This window comes from Podarcis cretensis (assembly GCF_951804945.1).
Source record: "Podarcis cretensis genome assembly, chromosome: 6".
Classification (NCBI taxonomy): Eukaryota; Metazoa; Chordata; class Lepidosauria; order Squamata; family Lacertidae; genus Podarcis; species Podarcis cretensis.
The window spans coordinates 59,577,487-59,605,456 of record NC_137175.1 but is presented as its reverse complement, the minus strand read 5'-3'; the positions used below and the strand labels follow the sequence as shown (position 1 = coordinate 59,605,456).

Sequence of the window (27,970 nt, the reverse complement as noted above, 5' to 3'; positions counted from 1 at the left end):
GAAAGGGCACAGTGTCCCCAATGATGATTGGTGAACCTAAAAGTGACCTTGATGATGTGGATCCTTAGTGGTTAGCTGCAAGCTGAAGAACAAGCGTTCAACGGAAGCATTGAACCCCTGGCATCTTTCTGATATTGTTAAAATCCCACCGCTTTCATCTTTTAGAAGTGAAGCTTTCTAAGAAAAAGTGGCCATGCTACTTCCTAAAGAGAGATTCTCCAACTGAGAAGTTTAAGCATCAGGCTGTGGGGGAAGTCCCAGCATCCTTTGTGGTTCTTGTAGGATGCTGGTCCAAGCATGAGTTTAAAAATCTGTCACAAGATTTTACCAATTTAAGGAAAAATATCAAGTGGTTGAAATTTTTATTATGTGAACCTTTAATGAGTGAATGTAAAAAAACTTGCTTTTCTGTGATGCTGCAAAAAAAAACTTTCAGTTTTTATACAGAAGAAGAAAAAAATCTGACTGCCTTTAGGTATGGAGGGCAAATTTTTAATCTTTCTGAAAATATTGAATAGTGATATTCAAAATTATGTAAAAATGTGTGACTTACACTTGGCATTGTAAATTATTAGTTAAGAATCAGTTTACACAAGGACCTTTGTATTTAATATGTCTCCTAGGTCATTTGTATAGCGCTTTGCAGAAAGGGTTTGCAGCCCTTTTGTGTAAGGATGGTTATTCCTTATGGAATGGTTTTGGTACAAGGAAGTCTGAAATTGGTAACTTTTTTTCCTGATGCTAAAAGTAAATGGATAAGAGCAATAAAGTAGCTTTGTTAATTCCAAGAATACATTTATGTATTGTGGCATCAGTGGATCTTTTTTAAAAAAAATGTTGATGAGTAAGTTTAACAAAAAACAAAAAAAGCACTTTAAGACAGAATTTTATTGCTGTTTTGCCTCCTTAAATCATCATTCTAACACTTGGAGACATATTGAATAAATTGTAGTCTTAATGATGTGATCTGCAATCATTTGCTTATGCTTTTGAATTTGAGAGTTGGAATTGGCTGTATATGATTCCTTGAGTGACATGGGGACATATGAATCTTTTTTAAAAAAAAAAAACAATAACACAGGCAAAGATTGTAGGCTTTGTTTTGCTTGGCCAGGCAGCATTGAAAATACAACAGGTTCATTTGTTCCTTAATAACTGGAAACCAATTGAGCTACATGGGTACAATTTAGTTTTCCCATGTGAAATGCAGTTAAGTGATGTCTTTAGCAGCTCTGGGTACTAGCTTCTTCTGTGCCAATTTTTAGTTTTTAGTTTTTTCACATTTTTTTTCTGCACTGCTTTTGCCTTTGTTCGAGGATTTTGCCTTAATTTAAATGAAATGCACCATGCACGTGAATTGAGGGGAAGTTGTAGAGTGCCTGGGTTACCTCCACTGTAGAAAGGTTTGCCAAGTCAAAGGCACAAACAGCCAAAAAGTGCCTCTTTTTTCTTTTCACTTTTATGTACTATTGCAAAACCTGATCTGACACAATAGCTTTCTTCACAGTTGTGCACTGGTTGTGAATATTACAGGTCACTTCACTGCTGAAGGAAACAGCTATACATCTTCCAGCTGGAATTCTCTGCCATGTGTTTTGAGTCAAAGGAATCGTGTTGGTAACACTGCATGTGCAAAACAATGACATTTCAGTTGAATTTGCTTCTCTCAAGACACGTGTCTTCTTTGAAATGTGGCAGAATTCAGATATTTTATCAAAAGCCTCCAAAATTTTAAATGTGGTGTTTTAAAATTTTGAATAAATTTTGATGTCCCACCCCATTTTTATTGCAGCACCTATCTTCACTTTTAAGTTGAACCAGAAGCGAGTGTTAACAGAGGTGATATTAAAAAGTATCACTCCTGTTTGTCCAAAGGCATTGGCGCTTCCATCATTTCCTATGGAAAAGATGGTCTCTTTTCAGACTGAAACAGAACGTTCAACCCCAGGAATGTTCTGTTTTACCACCATACATTATAACATTATTGCAGGCTGTTTTCTGGTCCTCTTTCTGCTTGTACAGAGTTGATGGTTACTGTTTTCAACTACAACAATTGGTTGATTATTGATTTCTGGCTGCTATCACTTGAATCTGCTGAAGAATATTTTTTTAAAAAAACCAAATGCAACAAATCTAGTTTGCTGTGTAAATTGTGACATGTTTCTATGTTGTGATCACTTTTACTGCCAGTCTTTTTGGATGAAAAATGGATATGATATATGTTTAATGGAATGTTCTATGGGGTGGGGTGGCAGCTGCGATTCAACTGTGCACTCTTAGCTGTGTGTGGATTTGTCCAACTAATTCCTAAGGCACTTGGTACTGGAAAAGAAAAGGCAGTTCTCATGGGGGGAAATCCTGGTCAATGGAATAAAGTTTATTCCTCTCACACACAAAAAAGGACCAGTCTGATCATTAGGTTGTGAAAAGAGGTCAGATGTCATTTTGCTGGTGTTTTTACTCAGGAAATTGCTCTATACTTCAGATTTCCACTGAAGACTAGCAGAAATCTGTACCTTTGTCATGTCAGGTAGCTGTCTAACAATAAGAATGCATCTAGTCAAAACACATTGGGTGCAAATGGTTGGCAGGACTGCCAGGTTTTTGTTTTGTTTTTGTTTTTTTAAAAAAGCCAAGCTGAATGCACACAAGTTAAATGTGCGTAAGTTGTGTTACCTGTAGTTAATATTCTGCTTAAGCGGAGGCTACACAGTTATGCGTTCCCAAGAAAATTCATATGAAACTTTATTCCAAAAAAAGATGGCATTATAAAATGTTTTATATAAAACAGAATAAATAGTTTCCAGATAAAAATGTAAAACCCACAGCACGAGGAAAGCTTTTCTTTACATTAAGCACCTATCTACAGTAGTTAATATGTGTGTTAGTTCAAAAACACTTACAAAGTATAACATGCTGTCTACATTACTCATGAAAAAGCTGTTTAGACTGCAGCCCTATGCAGACTTACCTGGAAAGTAAGCCTCACTTCTGAGAAAACAGGGAAGGATTGGTCTGTCAGAGTATTTTTAACATACTATTTTAACATACATCAACAGATAAAGTTTTGATTATGTAAGCAGTTGGGAAACTTGACTAAAAACCCAAAGGAGGGAAGGACTTGTTCCTGCTTAAAACAAAAATTAAAATTGTAGCTACCAAGTGCTTTATCAGTAAACCAAACTATTTGGCCGAAATTGCTGACAGTGTGCTTGACTTCACAGTATCTCAAGTGTGGTTTATGGCCAATAATAGTTCATGGTCTCCTGAATCTTAAGTGCTTTGGGTACTTTTATCTAAAGAAATGTTCTTCAACAACTCTGTGGTATTCTTGGAGGCCAACAATGAAATCTGAACTGTTCCCTCTACCTCGGCTGATGACTTTTGCAGTGCCTTCCGCAATTACAGGTAGGGGCAACAGTGGCCAATTAAATATGGCCGCCTTAACATGGGATCACAGTAAACAGCCCTTGTAGATGGGGCATTTCTAGGTTAGAAGGCAGCATCAGAAGTCATCCTGACCACTCCCTGTTTTCAGGGAGGAGGGTTTTAAATTTGCAAGGCTCTCTGTTAATTATTGCAAATGGGGTCTGTAAGGCACTTTAGAACTTGAAATATTGAAGGAATGCAGGGGTGTGTTTGTATGAGCTGAATGCTGCCCATCCATGGGCATGACGACTCCCCCAATCTTTGCTAAACCACAGCAAGATACTGAGATCCCTCAGCCTTAACACAGGAGAGAATTTTTAGGCACTGGAACTTTTTCTCTGTGCTTAGGCAGGGGTGGGGGACCTGTGGACCTCCCAAGACTCCCCAGTTGCATGGCCAGTGGTCAGGAAAGATGGGGGTTGTAGGTCCAGCAACAACTGGAGGACCACAGGCTCCCCTTCCCTCCTGTAAAAGGTTATGGCTTAAGAATCCCAGGAGAGGGTCTTCTGGACTAACCTTATTTTCCTACTCTGTCTTGGACAAGTAACCTTGTTAACCATGTTTGCTGGGGAGAGAAGGTGAAAACAAAACGTTTACAAAACACGACTGGCCTGATAGGTACAATGCTACTTAACATAGTAAATGGTTTTTTAAAACAAGGAATGACCCCTTTGAGGGGGAGAAGCTGAGCATACAATGCATGACATGGAGTTGTAGGAAACTTATTGCGTGAGTGGAACAGCTTCCGTTTGCATAATGGGGCCTTCTTCCCCCCTGCCCCGCACCCTATATCTCTTCTGAGAGTTCCCTCAGCCCTCTGCAGTAGATTTGGGGGCACCACAGGGCACATATGGAGGAGGGGCAGTCCCACTGCATAAGCTCTCATGCAGTTACTTAGTTGATTATATCCATCCAAAATCCTGCTTCAGCTACCAAATTAAAAGTCTTAAGGGGGATACTCAACATTTAGTTCAAAAGCTGCTAATTACTGCAAAAGGGGAGTTGCTGGTTACACCTCAGACACCATGAAGGGGTTGAGGTCCCACAAAAACCTGTTGTCCTCTCCAAAGCTCCCATTCTTCTTCTTTATCCCCAGCTTTTGAAGAAATACTGAACAGTTCTTCAAAAATCATAGAAGTCAAACACATTAAGTGAATGCATGTATGTGCATTAATGTCACTTTGAGCCCAGAGCACTGCCCAATCCATGCTGTTTTCATGAAACCACTCTGGGTGGTTCACATCAATAAGGAGTATGGTTGGCTACCCTGCAGTTTTGGGACAAGAAGAAACTTGGAAGGAGCCGATGCTGTCACACATGCTAAAGGGCTGGAAGTGGCTGGCCATACATATAAAAGGCAGATAGGGGAAGTATTGACTAACCTACTGTCAACATCATTCTGTGGATGCATCTCAATTGGTATTACTGAGAGGGCATCACTAGAACCATCTCCCCATAGTGAAGATGGTGGTACTATTGGCAAACTGGTAAACTCGGAGCATTCTACTAAGGTCACCCCAAATGCTTTCTAGAGTCCCACCTGGAAGAATATCTTCTTCACTAGGGTGATGTTATGGGTGTGTGGTCTTAACACAGTAGTTCCAGGGATAGATAGTAAAGGGTGGGGTGGGAACAGGTCTGTCACTTATAATTGGAACCATGCTTATCTTCCAAGAGTCTCTTTCTGCAACAGATGGCCAGAGCTGCTGCTCCTTTGCCCCTTGGGCTGCTCAGGACGACGCACGTGTTGTCCACAGAATACGCCCCAAGTGTGTTGGGGCCATGGGACTGGGCACTGCATCCTGTCAAAGTCCAGCCATCATCGCAAGTCACCATCACCTGTGATGGAGAAGGCAAGGTTAGTCAACACCGACAAAGATGAAAACCTCTAGATAAGGCAGCCCCAAAGGTGGCATCCCCAAATAAGTCTATTCATTCTCCCTTGCAGCCTCTTATACAGAGAATCCCACAACCCTTCTGCCACTGTGCCTGGTTCAAGTATCTCTGCCCAAAGAAATGGACTTGCAGCTAAAAGACCACAAGATCATTGTGCAGAAGGGTCTCATGGTCTCTTAGTTAGCTTGGGCATGGAGCAAATTCCAGTAATCATATGGCAAGTGGCCTCCACTTGAGGCCCAAAAGTGATTAAACTCTGCCAGAGGTTGAAGTTAGGCTTGAAAGAAGCTGTCTGTCATAGCCAGCAGAGTAAGTTGTAGGGTGCATGCTTCTCCAGGTTGCAAATGAGCCCATGGACCCACAATGGTTGGTGACTCATGCCCTAAAGGAACGACACCCACATACCTTTGCTGTGTACTCCAGAGAAGAGTATTCCTGCACCTTGCACTCTAGGCTGGGCGCATGGCAGCAGGAAGCATGCACGGTTGCACCTGCCTGGCCAACACACTGGTCACGATGGCTTTCTGTCCCCAGTTCAGGTCTGATGCTGTCACTGAAATCTCCAGCCAGAGAATGAGAGCTGCAACCTGCCAGTTTAGATCATATTAGGGTATATGCTCAGTGACACAGGTGTGTAGATGAATGCAATCATGGGTACAAGTTGATTTGGAATGTTCACATTGGGAATCTCCATTTTTGTTTGTTCTGTTTGCTTTGGTTTATATTGCAGGTCAGAAATTAGCTGGGGTATGGAAGAGGTTTCTGCATCAGCATCACATTCTGCTTGTCTGTCCCCACCCACTCCAATTCACATCATCCTACCACATGTTGTTGTTTGCAAGAACCCAAATATAAACCCAAATCACCCAATTTGCTGTCCTTGAAAAGACCAAGCAGTAGTGTGGGATACAGCCTTGTCTGTTCAGACCTACTGAAAGGCCTGTTTCCACAAGCTGTTTTGCCCACTTGGGTGTGCATGCACTATACTGCTCATGGGCATTGTGCATGCATAAGCAATGTGTGCGGATGTTGCCATGACCATGCAATAGGTTTACATGCTGTTTTAAGGATCCTTGACCAGTACTTGACTTTCCCGCAGCTTAAAAAAAAAAAAAAACTCTGCTTGTGTGAGTTTAGAGAAAGGTGTTAGTCAATTTCCAAATAAATTCTATCCAGCTTTGAAGAATTCCCCAAGTGCAAATACAGTTGTACCTTGGAAGTCGAATGGAATCCATTCCGGAAGTCCGTTCAACTTCCAAAACGTTCGGAAACCTCAGTGGTGCTTCTGATTAGCTGCAGGAAGCTCCTGCAGCCAATCAGAAGCCCCGTCAGACGTTCCGGTTCCGAAGAAGGTTCGCAAACTGGAACACTCACTTCCAGGTTTGCAGCATTCGGGAGCCAAACTGTCCAAGTACCAAGGCGTTTAGGATCCAAGGTACGACTGTACTTATAAACTGTTCCATTTTCATTACCGGTAGTTATTAATTGTGCAAACTATGCAAGCTCAGAAAGAGTTGCTTGCAAATGTCGCACAGTGGTCCCAAGATGGCAGGTGGGAAAGCCCATCCCAACCCACACAGTGCAATGCTGATGGGGCTGTGGCTGCATCAAACTATAAGATATGCAAGTGTGCCACAACACATTATTGGCCACATAAGTCTGGGTCTAGTAAGGGAGTCCTCTTCCCTGCACAGAACCTTCCTTGGCAACACAGAGCCCACACGGGAAAGATGCTTTGGCACGACAATATGGATTGCATCCATCATAGCTGTCGTCACATACCTGTCAATACATGGCCGTCCTTGGTGCAGCTGACACTCTGCAGTGCCGTGCCCTCTGCAGTCTGCGAGTGGGCATGAACCTGGCAGTCGGCTTTGGGCCAAATGCAGCACCTGGCAATGGCATAGACGCCTTGCCCCCCAAATCGATTATGAGCCACGCACTCCTTCTTGCCTCCGTAATCCTGGAATTTGGAAAGCACAGCAGTGAGACACAGGGAAGTGCCAGCAAGCCTCCATAACCCACTGAAAAGCTTGTGTCTGCATGTAAAACAGCAACTCCAAAACGTAGCCTCGCCCCCCACTGAACATCACCTCCATGCGCTCGCCTCGCCGCTTGCCATTCTTCGATAAGCTTGAACAGCTGAACATTTCTTCGTTGCTGTTGCAGCGGGCGGCAGCTATCGACTTGCTGGTTGACCCCGACAGGGAAGACCACACGGAACGACAGTACAGCTGCTCATCTGAAAGGAAGTGGCTCGTGGCCATTAGAGGTGCCTAGCAGTGCCCCACAGAGTGCAGCTCTTTCCCTGGTCCAGCCAACTGGAGAACACACACGTATTCACGAGACCCATCACAGGGAGGTGCTTGGGAACCACTCGAAAGTTGAGCTGGAAAAGTGGCATTTTGGAAGGCAGGGGGAGGGGAGGGGAACGTCAAATGGACCCTTGTCATGGCCTGTCAAAGCTCTTCTACTAAAGCATGAAGCCAGCGAGAATAAGGATCACTCACCTGCTACCAGTTTGGAGGGAAGCCCAGCTACCCTGTTTGGCGTTAGTAGCCTCTGGTCTTCTGGAAACCAAGCCTCATTGATGAGGTTTTTTCTGGAGAAGTGGATCAGCTTCTGCCTCAACTCGGAGATGGGCAGGTCAGGGTTGGAGTTCAGAAGCATGGCTGCAATTCCTATGGAAACGTGCATATTACTCTGCATTATTTGACAGCGGCTGCGTGTGTGTGTGTGTGTGTGTGTGTGTGTGTGTGTGTGTATAACTAGATTGGGCGATTATTTTTTTCTGCTTTCTGTTATCATAGAATTATGTTTGTGTGCTGTGAAATTAACAGCTCAGTGTTTTGGCTCTCTGTGCAGCTATTTAGATGGAATTCACTTAATCATTAACAGTTGATCAGCTGTTTGGTAAGAAGTGAGGGGGCTGGATCCAGTTGTGTTGCTCTTCCACTCACCTGGGCACGTGCTTGAATCTCTCCCATTGAACTCAATGAGACATAAAAGTGCTTAACTTTGGCTAGATTGTACCCCGTAATCTATTATACATCCAGGCTACTTAACTGAGTCTGATGCTCTTGCCAAAGAGAGAGAACAAGAGGCAAACGCAGGCAAATGTCTGCTTTTTTAGAAAGGCCCCACAGAAGATACTTGGCCCAACACATACGTTCACTGTGGGCAGAGGGGTTCTCTGATGGGTGCACTGCTTTACTCTAAAGAGCTTCCCCATTCACTTCAATGGATGGAACAGCCAGTTTCTCCATGGAACGGAATGGTGCACACACCCAGGTGGTCTTGGTCAGGATAAAGCAAACAGCAAGAACCACCTTCTAATCTGCAAATTGCTTTGTTGTTCTTGGGCGTTTACCTCTGCCGATAATTCAGAATACAAATTATTCAGCCATCTGGAACTCCTTTCCTCCAGTATAGCCCAATCGGAGGAGTTATTTCTTCGGTAAATAAATGCCTTTTCCTTTTCTTCCCTTCAAGCTGCATATTTCATTTCTTAAAAATATCTGTTTTTACACTCGCCACAGGCACCCTCCAAGATGCACAGAACCATTTAGTAAGGAAATGTGTTGGCAGCAGTTAACTCTTCGATGCATTCAGCCTTCGGCGCAACAGCCCACGAGGCATGTCACTATCAGACCATGACACACATGCTGGCATTCCCAGCTGCATCCGCACAAAGCTGCCAAATGAGCCTGAGGAGCGGGGGAGGGCGAGAGCATGCGCATGTGCACACGCCGGGAAAATATTCTGTGGCGTAAAGGTCAGGCTGTCATTTCACATGGATGTGCCCTGCCAAGGCCACAGCTTTCAGACACTGAGGATCTGATGGGCCACAGGGCAGCTTCCCAGCTACTTACTTGTTATTTATCAAAATATTTATATGCTGCCACCCATCTCGTAAAATATCAGGCCGATGTACAACAAAATGCCCACCATGCAATATGAAAACCATTAAAAACCATTTCAAAATAATCATGAAAATGGCTAACAACCCAAAAAAATTTAGCAGATGCACAGGTCTTCAAAATTTGAAAGCCATGGCGCTTGCCTAACCAGCTTGAGGAGTGTTCCACAGGATGGGACCAGCAACATGGCATGCTCAGCTTCCAGCTGAGTCCAGTCAGGCCTCTCTGTAACATGCCTGGAAGCATGTGGGCAGCCAATGCAGATGTTTTAGCAGAGGTGTCCCATGCAGTCGGCCATCTGCCTCCATTCTGCACCAGCAGGAATTTCTGGACTAGGCCCAAGGGCAGTCCTACATGCAGCATATTGCAGAAATGCAGTCTCGAGATTACCAATTCGTGAACTACAGTGGCCGGTAAAAGGCACACCTAGGCACACACAGAGGTCACTCACTCAATTATTATTTAGGAAATTTATATCCCGGTTTTCCTCTCTTGTTACAGAGGCTGTAATAACACAAAGATGTATCCTCTAATGCAGGGTTTCTGAAACTTGGGTCTCCGGCTGTTTTTGGACTACAACTCCCATCAACCCTAGCTGGTAGGAGCAGTGGCCAGGGATGATGGGAGCTGTAGTCCAAAACCAGCCGGAGACCTAAGTTTCAGAACCCGTGCTCTAACAGGTTTGAAATGACAAATACATACTTGGGAGAACCCCAAAGCTGTGTACCTGCTCCTTTAGAGTGCAATCCCAACCATAACAGGCAACGGCCCTATCTTCCAGACATGGAACCACCTATCCACCCTTTCTTCCCAGGGTTCAAATTCAGTTCATCAGCCCTCATCAAGTCCACCATTGCATTGAGGCGCCAATCCAGGGCTTGCACAGCCCCTCCTGTTTTTAGATGTTATGAAGAAACAGAGCTGTCAACATACTGGCGGCAGCATGCTCCAAAACCCCTAATGAGTACTCCCCCAACGGCTTCATATAGATGATAAATAGCATTGGGGACAAAATGGGGCCCTATTGAGCTCCATAGCATTAGGACCAGGCCAAAAAGCACTTCCCCTGATGTTACTTTCCAGGCTTGAACACACAGGAAGAACAGAACCACTGCAATATAGAGCCTCCAACACACACACACACACACACACACACACACCAATCAGTCTATCTAGGAGACCATGGCCAACCTTTTCAAAGGCAGCTGAGAGACTGAGTATGAGTAACAAGGTTGCCCTCCCACTATCTCGTGATAAAGGTAAGCCCTATGTACATGGGGTCCCTTTCACACTACTGCCAAATGTGAGATGAATCCAGCGGGCACATTACATCCAGGGCACTGGCAGAGGGCCTTCCTGGTAGTGGCACCCTCCCACCAGATGTCAAAGAGAAAAACAACTACCAGACAAAAAAATTATAGGAACCATGGTTCACCTCTCACACAGAGCTAGAATTCCCAGCATCCTTGACAAACTACAGTTCAGACGATTCCTTGGGAGGAAGCCATGTGCTTTAAATGTTTGGCATGGGTGTGACTAGAGACACAGAGAGATTCCGTGAGTTCGACCCCGCTGGGAGCCAAGCAGCAGTCACACAAATTCTGCCGTAAGGTTTTTACCTGCCACATGCGCAGCTGCTTGGGATGTCCCGCTCTGTGAGGTGAAGCAAGTCGTGCAGTCGCTGGAGGCACCGATGATATCGTCTCCGGGGGCGAAAACGTCCACACAACGGCCAAAGTTGGTCCCCAAGGAGCCCATGGAAGCAGGCTGGTCCTGAACATTGGTGGCCCCCACTGTGATAACCTATGACGACACAAGACCTAATCATGGGTGGTGTGGAGCAAAGAAGAAAGGCAAACTCCTAGAGGTGCAGAGGGTCTTAGATGGCAGAAGCCATCAAATCAAATCCTCTACTCAATGCAGGAAACATCCAGCAGATGGACTGTCCAGCCTCTGCAAGAGACATCCCACTGCCAACCTGCCTGAGTAATTAGTTCCACTGTCAAACCTACATTTAAACTCTAGTGTATATTTAAACAGCACAAGCACATTGTGCAACGTCGATGGGAAAACACCCAGAAACACCTGGAAGAGGTCCTGTCCACCCCAGGCATTTAGAGCAGGGGTTGCCAGGCTTACCAGGCATAGGCCGGATCACTCCCGCGAGATCCTCCGTGAGCTGGGCTGGCACAGCGCAACGCTGGAAATCACGTCTGTGCAGAAGCACTTTTCAGCATCTGGGCATGCACAGAAGTGATTTCCGGTGCTGTGGAAGAGTCCCCACGCTGCGCTGCTCCGGTTTCGCACAGCGCACAGGGACTTGCCGAGTGTGCGGCTTGGTTTGGTGGCGGCTCATGGGCCGCTTCCGGCCCATGGGCCTTAGATTGCCAACCTCTGGTTTAGAGCATTCTTACACCGCTTCAACAGTTGTGGCTTCCCCCAAAGAATCCTGCGAACTGTGGCTTGTGAAGGGTACTGACCTCACAGAGCTACAACTCCCAGCACCCGAACAAGTTTCCAGGATTCTCCACGACTGTTATCATCAAGTGGTATAGTAGTGCTATAGGGAGATAGGATGGTGTGGGTGTGACCAGAGACTCCAGAAAATATTAGCATGTGTGTTTTTAATGGCTTCCTCTTCAGCCAACTCTGTAAGTGGGCTGTGGTACAGACCCTGCTCTGAGAATCACGACCCACAAGGCTAAGTGCCAGCCTCCCCCTCTTTACATCTGGAGTCAATGTAGTTGCAGAAAGGAATGTGTGGCTTGGCCAAGATATCCACAACATGCTCTAGGGCAGCAACTGAATCTTTCTCCATCCGTAAGCTGCCCGGTCCTTGGTTTGGAGGATGCAGGTGGCAGCAGTCGCCCATCTTTCCATGCCTTGCCCTGGAGTGTTAATATTCCATCAAATGGCAGGTAGGCTAGCCCAGGTGTGTGCACCAGTCAGTACTTGACAACTGCACAGTGGATGAGTGGCAGTTCCAGGTGGCAAACTGTCTCAATGGAAGAGCACTGTGTTTACAACCATGTGAAAGATGTATCCGTGATGAGATAATCAGGAAGCTTCCTTGGGGCACAAATAATTACTGGGCTACTTTACTACGGGCCTAGAACAAGGGAGCAAGCTAACCCTCTCACGTACCTCTGGTTCTGATGCCGGTGAATACAAGCAAGCATCTTCCTTGTAGTTGCCCGCTGCAGCGATTATCACCACCCCCATCCGGACCATCAGGCGACAGGCCGTGTTCAGGATGTGGCTATAACCACCAGCCAAGGGAAGCAAGACAACCAGAGGGCTGTAGGGCTGGACATCCAGGGTCTTCTTAATGAACTCCAATCCTGTCATGTGAAAAAAAGGAAATGGGCAGCTGAGCTGTCTTGCTCAAACGAGAGGGCACAAGGCACGTCTTTTCACAGTGTGTGCTTTGCCCTGTTTCTGAGCTGGGGAGACAAACCAGTAGAGCACATGTGAAAGAGGGAAAGGAGTTTTTTGTACACACATCTGTCCTATGCAGAAAAGGAAGGAGAAGAAAACGTCGTTTGTTTTAAAGTTAGGAACCATGCAAGTGCAATGGACAAAAGGGTTAGCCAGTGATAGTACAAAACAAAAAAAAAAAAACCAAGAAGACTTTTGTGGGAATGAAAGACAAACATTTGTTATGGCAGAAACTTTCTTGAGCTAGAGTCCTGCTGACAGAGCCATGCACCCATTGAAGTGGGCTGTGGAGGTCAACATACGTCCAAGAAACTTCCATTAAATTCTTAAGTATTTCTCCTTTGGGGTCCTCAAATATGAAACCACAAAATAAGCTCCGTCTCTGAATATAAAATAGATTTTGACCGCATTCTCTCTCTCTCCCCCTTTTGTTTTTAAACCTGACTGGGTGCCAAACAAAGCGAGAGCTGAGTTCATAAGAACTGGACTGAATATCTAAGTCCATTCAACCCAACAGGCTCCTCCCCCAGGCAGTGGTGGATCAGCAACATCCAAAGTCTGGCTGGGATTTGACAGATTTGGACTCCAGAGTTCCGCTCCCCCTTGGTGAACAGCTGCTGCTTACTCACCCATCAGAGTGCCACTCACAGTGCCCTTCCCCTGGCAGTTGAGCACTCGGAGGCTGCTCACGCTGGCTCCTTTGGCGATGCCGGCATCCCTCCCACTCACAACGCCAGCCATGTGGGTCCCATGGCTGTCACACTTGCTGGCCTGCCACAAAGCATAAAGTTCGCCATTTATCACCTGTTTCTGCCCCCTCACGCACACCAGGAATGGCAATCCTTCACGTCGTCGGGTTCAAAACCACCCTGCGGCCTCAGCGTGGCTAAAGAACCGGGTGGTTCTGTTGCCTTCGACAGACAGGAGGAAAAAGAGGAACCTAAAGAATGTGAAGTGCTGAATTATATTACAGAATTCTAAATTAATTTTTACTGAAAACTACAGTGGTACCTCGGGTTAAGAACTTAATTCGTTCCGGAGGTCCATTCTTAACCTGAAACTGTTTGTAACCTGAGGTACCACTTTAGCTAATGGGGCCTCCCGCTGCCACCGCGCAATTTCTGTTCTTATCCTGAAGCAAACTTCTTAACCCGAGGTACTATTTCTGGGTTAGCGGAGTCTGTAACTTGAAGCGCGTGTAACCTGAAGCATATTTAACCCAAGGTACCACTGTATTTGGAAAAAGAGCAACAGTAGAATGTCGGGGTGACGTGAAGACATAATTCAGGACAGGAATTGATTAAATGCTACCATTATTGGAAGGGGCAGAGAGAGAGGAATAAATGCTCCCAATGTAAAAGGGTAGGCATGACTGGAGCCATAATTTCATCCTTTCAAAGCTATCTTGAAATGCTATGCTGTCCAAAGGCCCCATTATTCACCCCTTCGCTAGGCAAAAACAACCAAACCATTTCCCCTCATCTTGTGAAGAGCTGACTGCTCTCCCTCCCCATTAGGTAAAGGTAAAGGTACCCCTGCCCGTACGGGCCAGTCTTGACAGACTCTGGGGTTGTGCGCCCATCTCACTTAAGAGGCCAGGGGCCAGCGCTGTCCGGAGACACTTCCGGGTCACGTGGCCAGCGTGACATCACTGCTCTGGCCAGAGCCAGAGCCAGAGCCAGAGCCGCACACGGAAACGCCGTTTATCTTCCCGCTGGTAAGCGGTCCCTATTTATCTACTTGCACCCGGAGGTGCTTTCGAACTGCTAGGTTGGCAGGCGCTGGGACCGAGCAGCGGGAGCGCACCCCGCCGCAGGGATTCGAACCGCCGACCTTTCGATCGGCAAGCCCTAGGCGCTGAGGCTTTAACCCACAGCGCCACCTGCGTCACCACAGCGTCACCACAGCGCCACCCTCCCCATTACTAACATGCTAAATTGAGAGGGGGGCTGCAGAGGTTGAGAAAAATATTAGGGGCTTTAAGCAGACCCAGCTTGTGCCACAAATATGAGAGGCTGGAAGCCCCTTGATCCTTCACATAAGGAGAGATTGTCATTACAGATAAAAAGCAACTGAACTGCCTCCGGCCTACTTGCTCAACTGACACTTCCCGCTTCAAGAAAACACCATCCCAGTGGTGCCGCCAAACGCAGTAACACGTTTTTATGAGGAATTCAGCAACGGAACAAGATGTCGGCATGACAGCTCATGTTAAAAAGCCAGTCACAAATGTTACGGGGCCTCCCCTGCCATACATATACGGAGAAAGCATGACGAGCACATGGGGCCTTTCAGATGCGACAATAACTCAGCAAAGCACAAAAACATTGATTGATAATGCCTGAACAAAAGCCTCACTGTGACTGAAGAATCCATGGGGTTGGCTCAAGGGGGAAGCCTGAAGAAGGGGACTGGCTGAAGCTGGTTTTCACACTCTGCCCACCTTTTGACAGCCCCTCCCCCAAAACCTCTCCCTAGAGAAAGGGGACCCTGCTCAGTGGAGTAGGCTCTGGTATAAAGGGCTAAGGGAGGATCCTCAGAAGTCAGGTGGAGGTAGCTCCTGTAAGGTGCTTCTGCTCAATTTGCGAGGACTGGCTCCTTCCTCCTGAGCCCACGACACCTGAAGGAGCGTCTCCACCCCCATCATTCAGCCTGGACACTGAGTTCCAGCACCGAGGGCCTTCTGGCGGTTCCCTCGCTGCGAGAAGCCAAGTTACAGGGAACCAGGCAGAGGGCCTTCTCGGTAGTGGCACCCGCCCTGTGGAAAGCCCTCCCACCAGATCTCAAAGAGAAGAACAACTTCCAGACTTTTAGAAGACATCTGAAGGCAGCCCTGTTTAGAGAAGCTTTTAATGTTTAACAGACCACTGTATTTTAATACTTTGTTGGAAGCCGCCCAGAGTGGCTGGGGAAACCTAGCCAAATGGGAGGGGTATAAATAATATATTATTATCATCATCCTCACATCCCACCCTATTCAACAAGGTACCCCAACCCAAAGGAGTGGCTTTTCTGGGGGGGAGGCCATCAGGGTTGAAAAATCAACTTCCACCAGACTCCTTCTGTGGGCTTTTCCCTCAATTCAACCCACAAAGGCAGGATGAAAGCCCAGCCTCAGGTGTCAAATTGCAGCGCAAAAATTAGTTGGTATGAAATTTTTGGTTCAATTTTATTTGAAAAATGCTGCCCTGGACCCTATCTCACTGGCTTTAGGCCTCTTAAGATGGCACTGAGCATGTGCATAGATTTCCACCGCAATTGTGCCATTCAATCTGGAAATCTCCATGCAATGTACATATTTGAAACCACCTTAAGAGGCCATTCCGCCCTGGAGGAGAGGAAGAGACCCAATGGGAAGACTAGGACTCCAACATCTTGGTCAGAGGGAATCTGGCTGCAGTCAGGTCTGTCCACAAATGGCATCTCACTGGGATGCACAGAAGCACAATCAGCACCCACAATGGTGAGTGTCTGTTAAGAACGTACCCACTTCCCAGCGGTACAGTTCGAGCATCCCTTTTCAACATAACGAAGAAGTGGGCCTGAAGAAACTGACAGATTGAATTACACATGCTGCTCCCACAGAAACACCGTAACTGGTGCTTAATCCCACAAATCTCCTCCAAGGACTAAAGGTTTCAGGGTTGAGCCATCATAATAAACGTAGGGTTCTAGCAACGTCACTGGTAAAAGGGGAAGGTGGCAAGAAAGTCGCCATTGCTCGTGTAGCAGAGCTGGCGTACCTGTCGGTGGAAGCGAGTGCCATCTTCTTCTGGGACGTTCTCAAATTCAGTCATGAACACTCTGCCCTCGATCTCTCGGTGGTTGCTCTGGACCCCAGTGTCCAGCAGATAAACTTCAACCAGGTCGCCTCTGTCTAAAAAGAGGAGACAGTCAGTCAGTGACGCCTAGAGGCAGTGAAGGCGTTGCTCTCAACGCAGCATCCCAGCATGCCAATATACAATGAGGTTTATCTTGCGCAAGCAATTTATAAAGGGAGCTGCTCCAATTTTGTCTTGTACGGAGCAGGCAGGGAAGGAAATGGAAGATTGGACTTAACACGATTATCCCTTCTATTCTGGTGATCAAAGGCAATACAAGCGAGTTAGCGGCTCTGTTTCTCTTTCGTTAAGGCCAGATTTGCAATCTTCGGAAAGCGGAAATTGGGATAGGGGTGAGTCAGTCTGCTTTGCTATTTAAAAAGTGAAGTAGCCTATCCAGTAATTATTTGAGGTCTCAGCATTTAAGCATCTAGTGGTTTTAGCAGAAAACAAAAAGAGATATTCAGAAAATCCACTCTGCTTATTGTTAAATTTTGTTTTAATCAGAAACGTGTGTATAATGAAGTACATGCTTTAATTTCTCCCCCTTCCCTGCTTCCTCCTCCCTTCCTATAAATTCTAATTGTTAGAGCCCGGCTTCAGCTGGGGAGGGCAGGATATAAATAAAAAATCATTATTATTATTATGATTAATAATAATAATAATAATAATAATAATAATAATACAAAATACCTTTTACTTTTGGTCACCCATCGAAGCAATCAATGCACTTTACTATATATAAAACTTCATATCTGCAACAATGGTGATCATTTTGGCACAAACACTCATTTCATTCATTTATTAAACTTACCAGTTGCTTGTCACCCAAAGGTCTCCATTTTGACCCAACTTTGTTAACAGATTCAGAAACGTTTACCTGAGTACTTATGGTTGTTTTATTTCCATTTTAAATTTCATGTAATTGTTGCATGTCATATGCTCTAAACTAAACAAAGATGAATCCCAATGCAATCATGTTGAACAGTTTAGAGAAGGAAATGAATAAAAACTATGTTACAAACATAAGACGTGCGTGTATATACATGCAGAGCAATTCAAAGCAACCCTCAAACCAAGCCAGGTTGGGTGGGTGGATTCAGCACGGCTCTTTCCTCTGCTCATCTCCACTGGCTCAGCCCAGCCCTGCATCAGCTGCCAAGCATGGGGATGAGAGGCAAGCTGGCAAGTTATTCGCCAGCAGAAAGCCCCCAGATAGAGTGCTCCTGGGGAAAAGAGGGGCAGGACTAAGCCAGCCTGAGATCCACTGGATCTCGCTATTGTCATGTGACGGGCTCAGGCCCAAATAGGGCTGTATGTGCAGCAAGCATGTGAAACAGAGCCTTATTGATGGTGGCCCCACACCCATGGAATGCAGTACCATGTGAAACACATAGTGGCAGACCAAGCAATCAGTGATAGGTAGCGCCATCCCTCTGCATAGGATTTTGTTGTTGATTCCATAGATATTTGGCATCTCATGCACACATGGTTGAATGGGAATATCACCTACTGGGAGGATTATATTCAGTAGATCCGCCTTGCACAGGGACAATCCGGCCCAGGTTCCAGGGAATGCTCTGAGCAAACACATAGGAGTCCTCTTCTATATAATCCACATGCGGTAGTCTCAAAGCCTGCACAAAAGACGACACGGGAAGAACTGTGCAAGTCACGCAAGAAATATCATTGCCATCATCCTACTCTTCTCCTACAAGTATACAGAGCATATAACAGGAATGGGGGATCTGTGGGCCTTCAGATGTTGTTGGACTACAACTCCCATCACCCTGAGCAGTGGCCATGTTGGCTGGGGCTAATGGGAGGTGGAGTCCAAAATCAAACGGAATGTGGAGAGAGGCCATTTGTGTAATTTCCTCTTCTACCTGCGGCTCCTCCCCACCAATGAGAGAGCATCTGGAAATTCAGATTTATACAATTAGTGCCCTGGAGCACTTTTAAAAAGAAACTGGTTTCGAAAGTGACCGGGAAATGCACCGAAAAGTAGGTCAACAGAGGATTAACATGCAGATGGTATACACCGGCTCAAACAGATCAGGACGAATGCTCAATAAAGACTGGGTACAATCTAACCTCTGTGTAAACCTTGTGCAAGCAAATCAGGATGAATGCTTAACAGGTGAACTGGAGGAGCCATGAGTGCGGCTTACATTGATCTCAACAGAACTGGGGTGTCACCATAAGAAGGCCCTGCCTTGTGTGGTGACCTGCCCATCCAACCTTGTTCCATAGTCATTTGGAAGCACAAGCAGAGCCTTCCTTCCCTGCAGGAATCAGAAGCCAGTCTGGCTGGTACTGAGGAAGCTAAAGAGACACGGAATGGAATGTGGAAGCCTAGCAGGGTGGGAAGGTGCTGGAGATTTAGGGCAAGGGTAGGGACGAGAGAGGAAAATGGAAAGGTTGGTGGCGGTAAGGATAGGAGTGCAGCAGGCAAGGTGGAGGAGCTGAGAGAAGGACTGGGGAACTTTTGGCCCTCCAGACATTGCTGGACTCCAATCCCTTCAGACCCAGAAAGATGGCAGGACAGAGACCAAAGACTTCTCTTCTTCTCTATGCACAACATGTCCTTCTTACAAAATTGTGCAGGCTTCTGTTTCATAAATGCATTCAACTACGCCTGACATCCAGCAACATCACTTGCTCCCGTAACTGTTTTTGTAAGCCCATTCCCTTCATTGGGCAAAAAGATTCCTGCATTGCAGGGAGCGGAACTAGATGACCTTGGGGGGTTCCAACTCTACAATTCTCTGATTTTATAATCTCTGATAGCTTTGTTTTTAATTTTCTTGTCATTACCATTAGTTTTGTTGATAAAGTTATGCAGCTATTATCGAACTCAGCATTACGGCAGGTACTTAACAAATGGAAAAAGACATACTCCTCCAATTCTGGATAACTCTAACAGCTGGATAACTCTAATAACTCCAATTCTAATAACTCTAATAACCAATGTCTGACAAAATTCCTTCCACCGTCTGACTTCTAGCTCACATTTGCTAATTTCCCCTTTGCCACCATTTAGGGAGCATTTCCAGCCTCTTTTTCTCAAAGCAGCTCAAACTGTTGTAGCAGCAAGTCACAAATTCTCCTGTGTGCGCTCAGCGCTTGAGGCCTTTGTTGGTAAATATCTACTGCATGCAGAAAGCACACCACTGGCAGACTGTGGGAGAATCTCCTTGCTGCAGGCTAACTCTGTGGTCGCTGCCCCCCACAAACATACACCAAACACGCATACACAATCTCGATCTCTCTCATGCTCCCACACAAATTCTAATCCTCTCGCCCATTCTCTCTTTGGGTATGTGCATGCATGCGCACACATCCATCTGTGAGCACTCCTGAATATTTTCCCTTCCACTTCCCTTATGCGTGTGCAGACAAGCCTTGGTGACCGCAAGCATAGCCAAACAGAGGGCATGAGATGCTCTTCCCTGCACCTGTCGCAACTTGCACATGGGTGTCTAAAACCCTGCAGAGAGAGCTGTGTCAATGAGTTGTTCTAGAAAACCCAAATCAGGAGTGTTTGCATTCTGCATCGGATGATTTCCCCTAAGCAGCGGCACACCTGGCATCATCTTTAGCGTTGCAACGCTCTTAAGTTCTCTGATTCGCCGACTTTCACAGAGCTACCAGCCTGAGGCGTATCTGGCATCGTAAGTGGCTAGGAAGTGATTAAGCAAACCTATTTGCCTCCACTGAGTCTTGCATCACTTTGGATTTCTCAAATGGCACCTGCCTTATCGTAAGATTATGAAATGTTTGGAAAGGACCACTGGGTTATCAGTTGTCCTGTAAAAAGCCACAGGAGTCCATGCAAATATGCCCTTCTCAGAACGAAAGGGGGAAGGCCATCACAAAACACCTCCCAAACACTTCCCACGGGGACAAAGAGTAAAGCAATTGCTTTTAGAATGTTCTAACTGTAACTGCTTTTTAACCAAACGTTTTTAACCAAAACTTTTAGATGTTTTTTGTTACTGTTTTTTAGAATATTTAAACTGCTTTAGAATGTTTTTGCTTTGCTTTCAAATTGTATGTCTATCTGAAGCCCTGGGGCTCCTTGAGGAGGAAATAAATTCGGTGAACAAGTTAAGTATTTTTCTGCAGAAAAAAAAAAATCTGTTTTAAAAAATGCATTGTTTCATAATATAAATTAGTAACATAAGGAATGAGTACAATGCCAGTCAAATTGTTCAGTTTCAAAGGGGAGTGAGTGAGTGAGTGAGTGTGTGTGTGTGTGTGTGTGTTTCTGCACAGGTCCTTGGCCATACAGTAAGCCCACAACTTATGTTAGGGTTATTTCCAGGGAGACCGCCAAAAGCCAAAGTCACATATAGTGAAAACAGAATCACAGACTTGTAGAGTTGGAAGGGAATCTTTCACTCACTGTGAGGCTCAAACCCGTGAGCCTGAGATTAAGAGTCATGCTTTACTGCCTGAGTTATCCCATTCAATGTTGGAGGGGGGAGGACTGCCAAGGTCATACATCTCCAGAACCACCTCCCTTTAAATTTTTCTTTATTTTTTTACCACACACATAAAGCTGAATGCCCACAAGTTTACGTTGGACGCTTACTGTACTAATATTAGAATGTTAACTGGTCCAGCTTCCAGTATCTTCCATTTTTGTTCTCTTTAAGATTTAAACAATATAAAGGAACAGCATGCTGCCAAGTTGTGATGTCTTAACTTACTTTCAAGCAGTCCAACTAAAGCATATTTTTCAGGCAAAGCTCTTAAAAGTGCACTACCTTGATTTATTTATTCTTACCCCAATCATATATTTTACTTCAACTACAGTTGGCCTACTGGCAGTACCGGTTGCTAAGGCTACACAGGGATGGCAGCCTACATTGACCCCCACTTTTCACAACTCTGTGCTTCGCTGCCACTCACAGAGAGAAGGAGGCGTTCAGTATGGTGTGGGAGCAGAGCGAAGCCAAGCTGCTCCTTCTGCCCCTGCGCCATGTTGAGCGCCTGCGGCCTTGTTCCCCCTCCCTGCCTATGAGCGGCGGCCATGCACAGCCCCAGGAAGACAAGAGAGCAACACAACCACACAGCCTTCCCACTACTGGTTATGGGAAAAACAATTTGAGATATTTATACAACAAGTAGAATTCACATGGTGTACTTGTTCAGTTTTGTGTACTAAAAACAACTCAAACACCACTCAGTAGATCCTGGTCAATTTCAGCCAGTCGCACATTGCCAGAAGGACCACATCATTGCCCCACGCAATGGGGAACAGGGACTTAGTGACAGTTCATACAACAGAGATGATTAAAAAAATAAAATAACTGTAGGGACGACAAAAACCAGAAACAAAAAGCAGACAGATACACAGGTATTAGCCCCCCAAAGTGTTTTGGGAATTTTTCCTTCTGCACACTTAAGCATTCTGCTTGATGCACCAAAAGAAGAGTCTGAAACTGAAAGAAATCTCACTTGAAAAAGAAACATCTGTATACCTGCAGCTGGTTTTAACTAAGCAAAAGATCCCAGCAGATTCTGCTCCACAAAAGCCAAATTCTTAACCTTTTTTCCCCTTTACAGATGTTAACAGCTGTTGAGATGATGGTGCCTTGCTCTTACTAGCCAGATTTCTTTGAAATATCTATATTTGTTGTTGAGATGGCATTGCACAAAATATATTCAAACACAGCCTAGACAGCCATCTTTTACAAGATAGTCTTGCTCCATCCTTAGCAGGGAGGTTTCGACTAGATGGCCTACAAGACCCTCCCTCCCAGGGTTTGGGTGGCATTTGGCATGGCGCGGGCGGAGACTTTCACTTGCAGCGTGGGTCCTCCCCTTCTCCCCTTTCCCCCCAGTATGGCTCCCCTAAAGGTAAAGGTAAAGGGACCCCTGACCATTAGGTCCAGTCGTGGCTGACTCTGGGGCTGCGGTGCTCATCTCGCTTTATTGGCGGAGGGAGCCGGCGTACAGCTTCCAGGTCATGTGGCCAGCAGGACTGGCAAACCAGACCTCTCCAAATCTCTCCAACCCTCTGGAGCAGATATCTGGAGCTGTGGGGAGCCAACAACGCCCATTCCACTGGTGGAACCCCACAAGGTATATTTTATGCTGCATTTGATAAAACTGTAGAGCTAGGGGAGCTTTGGATGAGAGACATGCCAGGATCTGAACGTAAATAAGTACCTATTGTGCTTGTAAATACTGCTGGGCTATGTCAGGGACCAGGAGAAGGAGATAGGAGACTGACTTGGAACTGAGGGGAGATAACAGGACTGGTGGGCCCGCCTTTTCCCAGCTTCTAAGTATACTTTTGACAATAGTTTCTTCCACACTCTGGACATTTCTGATAGCACCGTGATGGACTATAACTCTCCTCGTCCCTGCCTATAAGCCATGCTGGCTGGGGCTGACGGGGGTTGGGACCGAACCACGTCTGGAGAGATCCCGAGTTCCCCAGCCCCAATGCAGAAAGAGGGACTTACCATGTGCAGCACATCGCTACTCATCTTCACGAGAAAGCCCTGGAACAGGTCCTCAAAGATATGCAGGATTTTCGTCAAGTAGCCATGCCTGGCTGCTCTGGCCTGAAGGCGCTTGGCGGTCCTTGACGTCTGAGATTTGTGGGTTTCCTCCTTAAGCACCACAATGTATTGCCCTGGCAGGCGCCACAAGTCCTGCATTTAGACAAAACAGAAGTAGAGAGTCGGTAGATGATTTGCAGAAGCGCGTGTCCCAATAGGGGGGTGGCGCAAGCACAGGGTGGGGCTCTGGTGCCCTTAAGAAAGTGCGAGATTCTGCTCTCAGTCCCACATACTGGCCATTGCCTCTTCTGCATGCTCACTTCTTTTGACATGCATATGAAGTGAGCCAGTGGTGTGGCAGAGAAGAAGCAAAGCGCCACCAATTTCATAGCAGGAATGACAGCGACATCCCCCTAAGGGGGGCCTCCTCTGCGTGCCAACCAAATAAAGCTTTTCTAAAAGACGAAATGACCAGATAATCAACCACCCTCTATTATGGCTAATCAAAATAGTGAGGTCCACCAGAATTCTCCATCAGGCTGCAAATTAAGCAAAACTTGGAAAGGGGGCCCTGCATTTATCCAAAAATCATTTTTGCTTTATAGCCTCAGAAGAGATGTGGTAGGGGTGGGTGTGCTGTCACAAAGAGGGCCTGCACTTCAAAATTAACTACTGGACCACTGTATTTAACACCTCACTGGAAAGGAAACAGATTCTACTCAACCACTCCTCTGACTTAACATTTTTTGGCTCAACACAGCCACTTTAAGAAGCAAACAACACCTTGTTAAGCGCACACACATAAAGCAGCACAATCTTTATTTGCGTAGTGAACGACAACTAAGAATTGATGTGGTTTTGAGTGAAGGAAAGATGTGCTGGTCGTTTTTCCAGTTCAAAATCTCTCCCTCCTTGCAATTCCACCCACAGATATGGATATAAACGTATGGAACTTTGTGTAAGAAATAGCAGGAGCAGGGAGAGATTTTGAGTGAGGAAACTGATCAGCGGAGAAAGGATTGCGTAAACACAAGCTCACACACCTCTACTAAAAATCTGCTTTTTATTTTTTAAAAAATAAATTGGGAGTTTGTTGCACACATCGCCATGTCGTGTATAATCTGCCCCTTAGAAGAAAGCTGATTCTGTACCATATATCAGAAGCAACTACGAGAAAGGGGGAAGGACCAGGAATTTTGTGAAGCAAATCTTGCTGAATCCAGCACAAATTATTCTCCCATCTTCTAGTCAATTGCACAGGGCTGAGATGAATGGGACATGGGAGATCCAGAATCAGACCTCCCAACGTCTTTGCTCAAAAGCAGTCACATCCTCCGATTTGGATCAGGGTTGGATGCTGAGTGAATTGGGGCCGGGGAGCTTCTTCTCTGCACTGTTTCCGTGATATAAAATCCCCACCTCCCAGAAGCTGCTATTAGCTGTGGAGCGTGGAGGGGGGAAGACATAAACCATTACTGGATGTGTTTTCTCTCGTCTCTGTGGCAGCGTTGGGGAGAGGAAATTTAAACTGGGGGAAATGTTTAAAAACCTGTCTTTCAGCACTAAACCCTGATCCAAATCATTTCCCCACCCCACCTATAAGTGCTTCTTAAGATGCTGAGAGATCCAATTATAGATCTCCTGTGTTGATCACGTATAGATGCCCCCCATCTTTTAGCAATCTTCATTTGTGTTCCTTTCTCTTTTCATTTTTCATGCACCCCTACACTGTTCTGATTTTTTTTTAAAGAAGCCAAAAACAAAATCCAGTGTCCCATATTTTTTTTGGCCAGGGGTGGGGACCAGCATGCACATCTAGGAAAACCAGATGCTGACTACTCACAGCTTCCAGTATGGACCATACCACCTGGTTCATCGCTGGGCAGACTCCACCTCTAAAAGCCAGGGAAGTGAATTTTTGAAAGAACACCTTGGCTCTTCCTGACACTCCCTTGCAGCGAGAGGAGGTAGGTCAGCCGTGCACCCTGCACAGCACAAGCCAAGGCAGCAGATGATATTCTCTATCATGGCTGGAGCTTGCAACGCAGGTGGACTGCACGAAGGCATCCAATCAAAAGAGGCAAGGCTCAGAAGTGCCCCAAAGAAAAAAGAAAGACAACACAACGCAGAGTGCCAGGAGAACAACCCCTGCATTTCCCAACCGCTCCCTGGATGCCAGATCTTTCAACTCACATGCAAGACAAAGCAGGCATTTTTAAAAACGAATAGTTCCAATAGAAGGCATGTCGCCAGAGATCACAAGACCTTAATAGGCAGATCTACCTTTCAGCAGACGAGGAGGTTCTGAGTGAAGGCAAAATGCAACAGGTGTGCATTCATTGCAAAATATCCTGGAAGCCTTTAAGGCATGTCCAACGTTACAATGGTATATGACTGGTGCCTGGCCAAATTTCCTAAAATGGATGCTTCACAAAGCCTCTTCCTCCTGCTGCCTGAACGTAACAAGAGACCCTTCTTCAAGAGACAACACCCCCCCTCCCCAAAAAAGAGAGCATTACAGTTCCAGAGGATAGAGGGGTGACTTCATAAGGAAACAGAACAGATCCAAAATAACGGGGGAGGGGGATATTGGGTCCCTGATCCCACAACAGCCTTTTCTTCATGAATGATGATGCTAATAATAAGCCCATCCCAAGGTGTCTGGCAGCAGAAATCCCAAATTTGGTGAATTTGGCAGCAGAAATCCCAAAGCATCCACTAGTATCCTTCCAAATGGGGAAAGGGAAGGGGTTGGGGAAGCAGTGCCACAGAAACAGGGCTTCAAGTCAACCTAGGATCCTCCCATGGAAATGTTTCTGAATGCCAGAGCCCTGCCCAGAAACAAGTGAAGCTGACTATAATGATGAGAGCAGCCTGGGGCATGTACAAAGAGACAATGTGCAGAGAGATTATTTTCTTTCCCGCCCAAGAAAGCACAGCCCATTTAGGAAGTCGCCTCAAACTGAGTCAGACCCTTCTAGCGCAGTGTTGCCGGCACGGACTGGCAGCGATCCTCCAGGGTTTTCAGGCAGAGAACCATTCCCAATCCCTGCCTGGAGATGCTGGGGTTGGAAGCAGACACGCAAAGCCCAGGCCCCTCTTTCCCAATAATGCACACTCGGCTTCGGGGGGGGGGCGGAGGGGGGGTTCCAGAGGGCAGGGAGCAAGGCAGCGCCAGGTTTAGGGGCTGCCTGCTCGCAAGCAAAGGAACGAGCATCTGTGCAATGCGAACCCGTGCTCCTTTGGGCAATCCTTACATTGCCAATCCCTTCAGAAGTCCCACGGAATTCGTTGGAGCTTATACTCCCGGGCAACTGCAGCCTAAGGTCCCAAGCCTGTTTTTTTTTTTTTAATCTCTTCGAGATGTTTTCGGCAGTCAAGAGGCATATATACATTTTATGAAATAATCAATACGCTCCATTGTAGTGCGTAAAGCTACTTTTGGGCTCGCTGCCCCCTAAACCCCGCCTGTCTGGAAGGACCGGAGTCCTCAAACTAGAACCCGAGCCTCGGAGGACGGGGGTGCCCCTCCAGGACACCCCCAGCTCTCCCAAGGCGAGTGGGAGAGAAGAAGCGAGGGCACCAGCCGGAGCCTTCCGAGTCCCTCTGGTCCCCCTCTTCGCCACGGTCACCTTATTACTCCGATGGAAAGCGGCGGTCCCGCTCCGGTATTTCCCCAAGTCGGCCTGGCTCTCCTCCTCGAAGGCGAAGGACGCCACCAGGTCGTCGTCGTCCTCGTCCGGATCGTCGAGGTTGGCGGCAGCCGGAGAGAGCGCGCCCAGCAGGAACAGCAGCAGCAGCAGCAGAGCGCGCAAGCAGCGGCCGCCCATCGTGTCCCCCGCTTGGGAAGAACGCGGGAGTCGGCAGAGACCGAGAAGAACCCGCCGCGCGCGGAAAGGCTCGGCTCTGGAGCGCAGCGCGACGCCTAGAACCCGGCGCGGGCGGAGCCTAGAACCCGGCGGGGCCCTGCACGCAGCGGGCTACTGGCGCGAGCTGCCCTTGGCGCGGCGGCAGTTGCACCCGGCGAAGGAACAGCAAATGGGAATCGCATCCCACAGCTCGCTTGCACACACAGCGCGCGCGCGCACCCCCTTCGCCCGCTTCTCTCTTGCCGCTTCGACTTTCCCTCCTCCCCTTTGCCTTTCCATGTGCTCCTCTAAATCTTTTTGGGGCGTGGATGTGCCGGATCACGCCACTATTATCCCATCGGACCATCCTATCTCGTTAAACATTAATTGGAGTTTCTCCCATCCCTGGAGATCAAGTTGCTGCCCCGTTTTGCTTTTCCTGGCGTCAAATTACAGGATTACTTTCGCGTGGGTTTTTTTTTCTTTCTTTCTTTCTCAAACGCATTCCATTGCATAGCTTCCAGAAGGAAAAATGTACTGTATATATTCTATGCATGAACACGATTGGAGGACAGCGTCTCAAGGGGATAAGGGGGAGCAGTTGTGTATGTAAGGAATTCGAGAAGCAATAGGCATGTTGTGGCATGGGTCTTTGGAAAGCTTTTTTTGAAGGAAACCTGGAAAAAAACGTCCACAGTACTCCCCAGACATTTGTTTCTTCAGGGTACGATAGTACTTCCATCCCAAGGAAGTACATCTTTAATTTCCCAAGAGAACTAGAATGAACATAGCACACAAAGAAAGGCTGAGAGACCTCTCTATCCCCCACCTCAGGGCCCTCACTAGGGCACAGCCCCTCTCGCTGACAGAGTGCCTTTGCTTGGCTGGAATGTGACCTTGAACTGCCAGAATGTTTCTTGCTTGCCTCAGTTGCCTGGATGCAGAGGCGGGCAGGCGGGCTGTAGGGTTCCCAGACTTTTGCATGCCTGAAGGGTCAGAGTGGCATCCACTGAGCCACCTACCTTTGCCTCTGGCTCCGCCCACTTCTGACTCTAGCTCCACTCACCACTGGCCCGCAGTAACTCAAAACAAAGCACATA

General features: G+C 46.6%; 2 protein-coding genes across 3 annotated transcripts in view; one reads left to right on the top strand and one right to left on the bottom strand.

Annotated features, from left to right (window-relative positions):
• The window catches only part of USP24 (ubiquitin specific peptidase 24), a 75,426-nt gene extending 73,646 nt beyond the window's left edge, over positions 1 to 1,780 (top strand). For both annotated transcript variants that reach the window (XM_079982067.1, XM_079982068.1), the window contains exon 67: positions 6 to 1,780. In XM_079982067.1, coding sequence (XP_079838193.1) covers positions 6 to 68 — 63 coding nt within the window. In that variant the 3' untranslated portion in view covers positions 69 to 1,780. The remainder of the gene's footprint in view (positions 1 to 5) is intronic.
• On the bottom strand, positions 1,063 to 27,842 carry PCSK9 (proprotein convertase subtilisin/kexin type 9). Its single transcript, XM_079982108.1, has 12 exons — positions 26,655 to 27,842; positions 22,984 to 23,175; positions 18,018 to 18,141; positions 16,427 to 16,560; positions 13,313 to 13,454; positions 12,390 to 12,586; positions 10,865 to 11,048; positions 7,836 to 8,006; positions 7,419 to 7,567; positions 7,108 to 7,288; positions 5,731 to 5,912; positions 1,063 to 5,268 (listed from the first exon to the last, which is right to left on the bottom strand). The coding sequence occupies exons 1-12, from the start codon at positions 26,850 to 26,852 to the stop codon at positions 5,071 to 5,073; spliced, it is 2,052 nt and encodes a 683-aa protein (XP_079838234.1). The 5' UTR covers positions 26,853 to 27,842; the 3' UTR covers positions 1,063 to 5,070.
• Positions 27,843 to 27,970: the final 128 nt, after the last annotated feature.

Excerpts from the sequence above, each read along its gene's own strand:
- PCSK9 (XM_079982108.1), bottom strand. The coding sequence starts at position 26,852 with ATGGGCGGCCGCTGCTTGCGCGCTCTGCTGCTGCTGCTGCTGTTCCTG. Across the intron at positions 23,176-26,654 it reads CTTTCCATCGGAGTAATAAG|GACTTGTGGCGCCTGCCAGG; the intron begins GTGACCGTGGCG and ends GTCTAAATGCAG. Across the intron at positions 16,561-18,017 it reads TACTGAATATAATCCTCCCA|ACAGAGGCGACCTGGTTGAA; the intron begins GTAGGTGATATT and ends TCCTCTTTTTAG.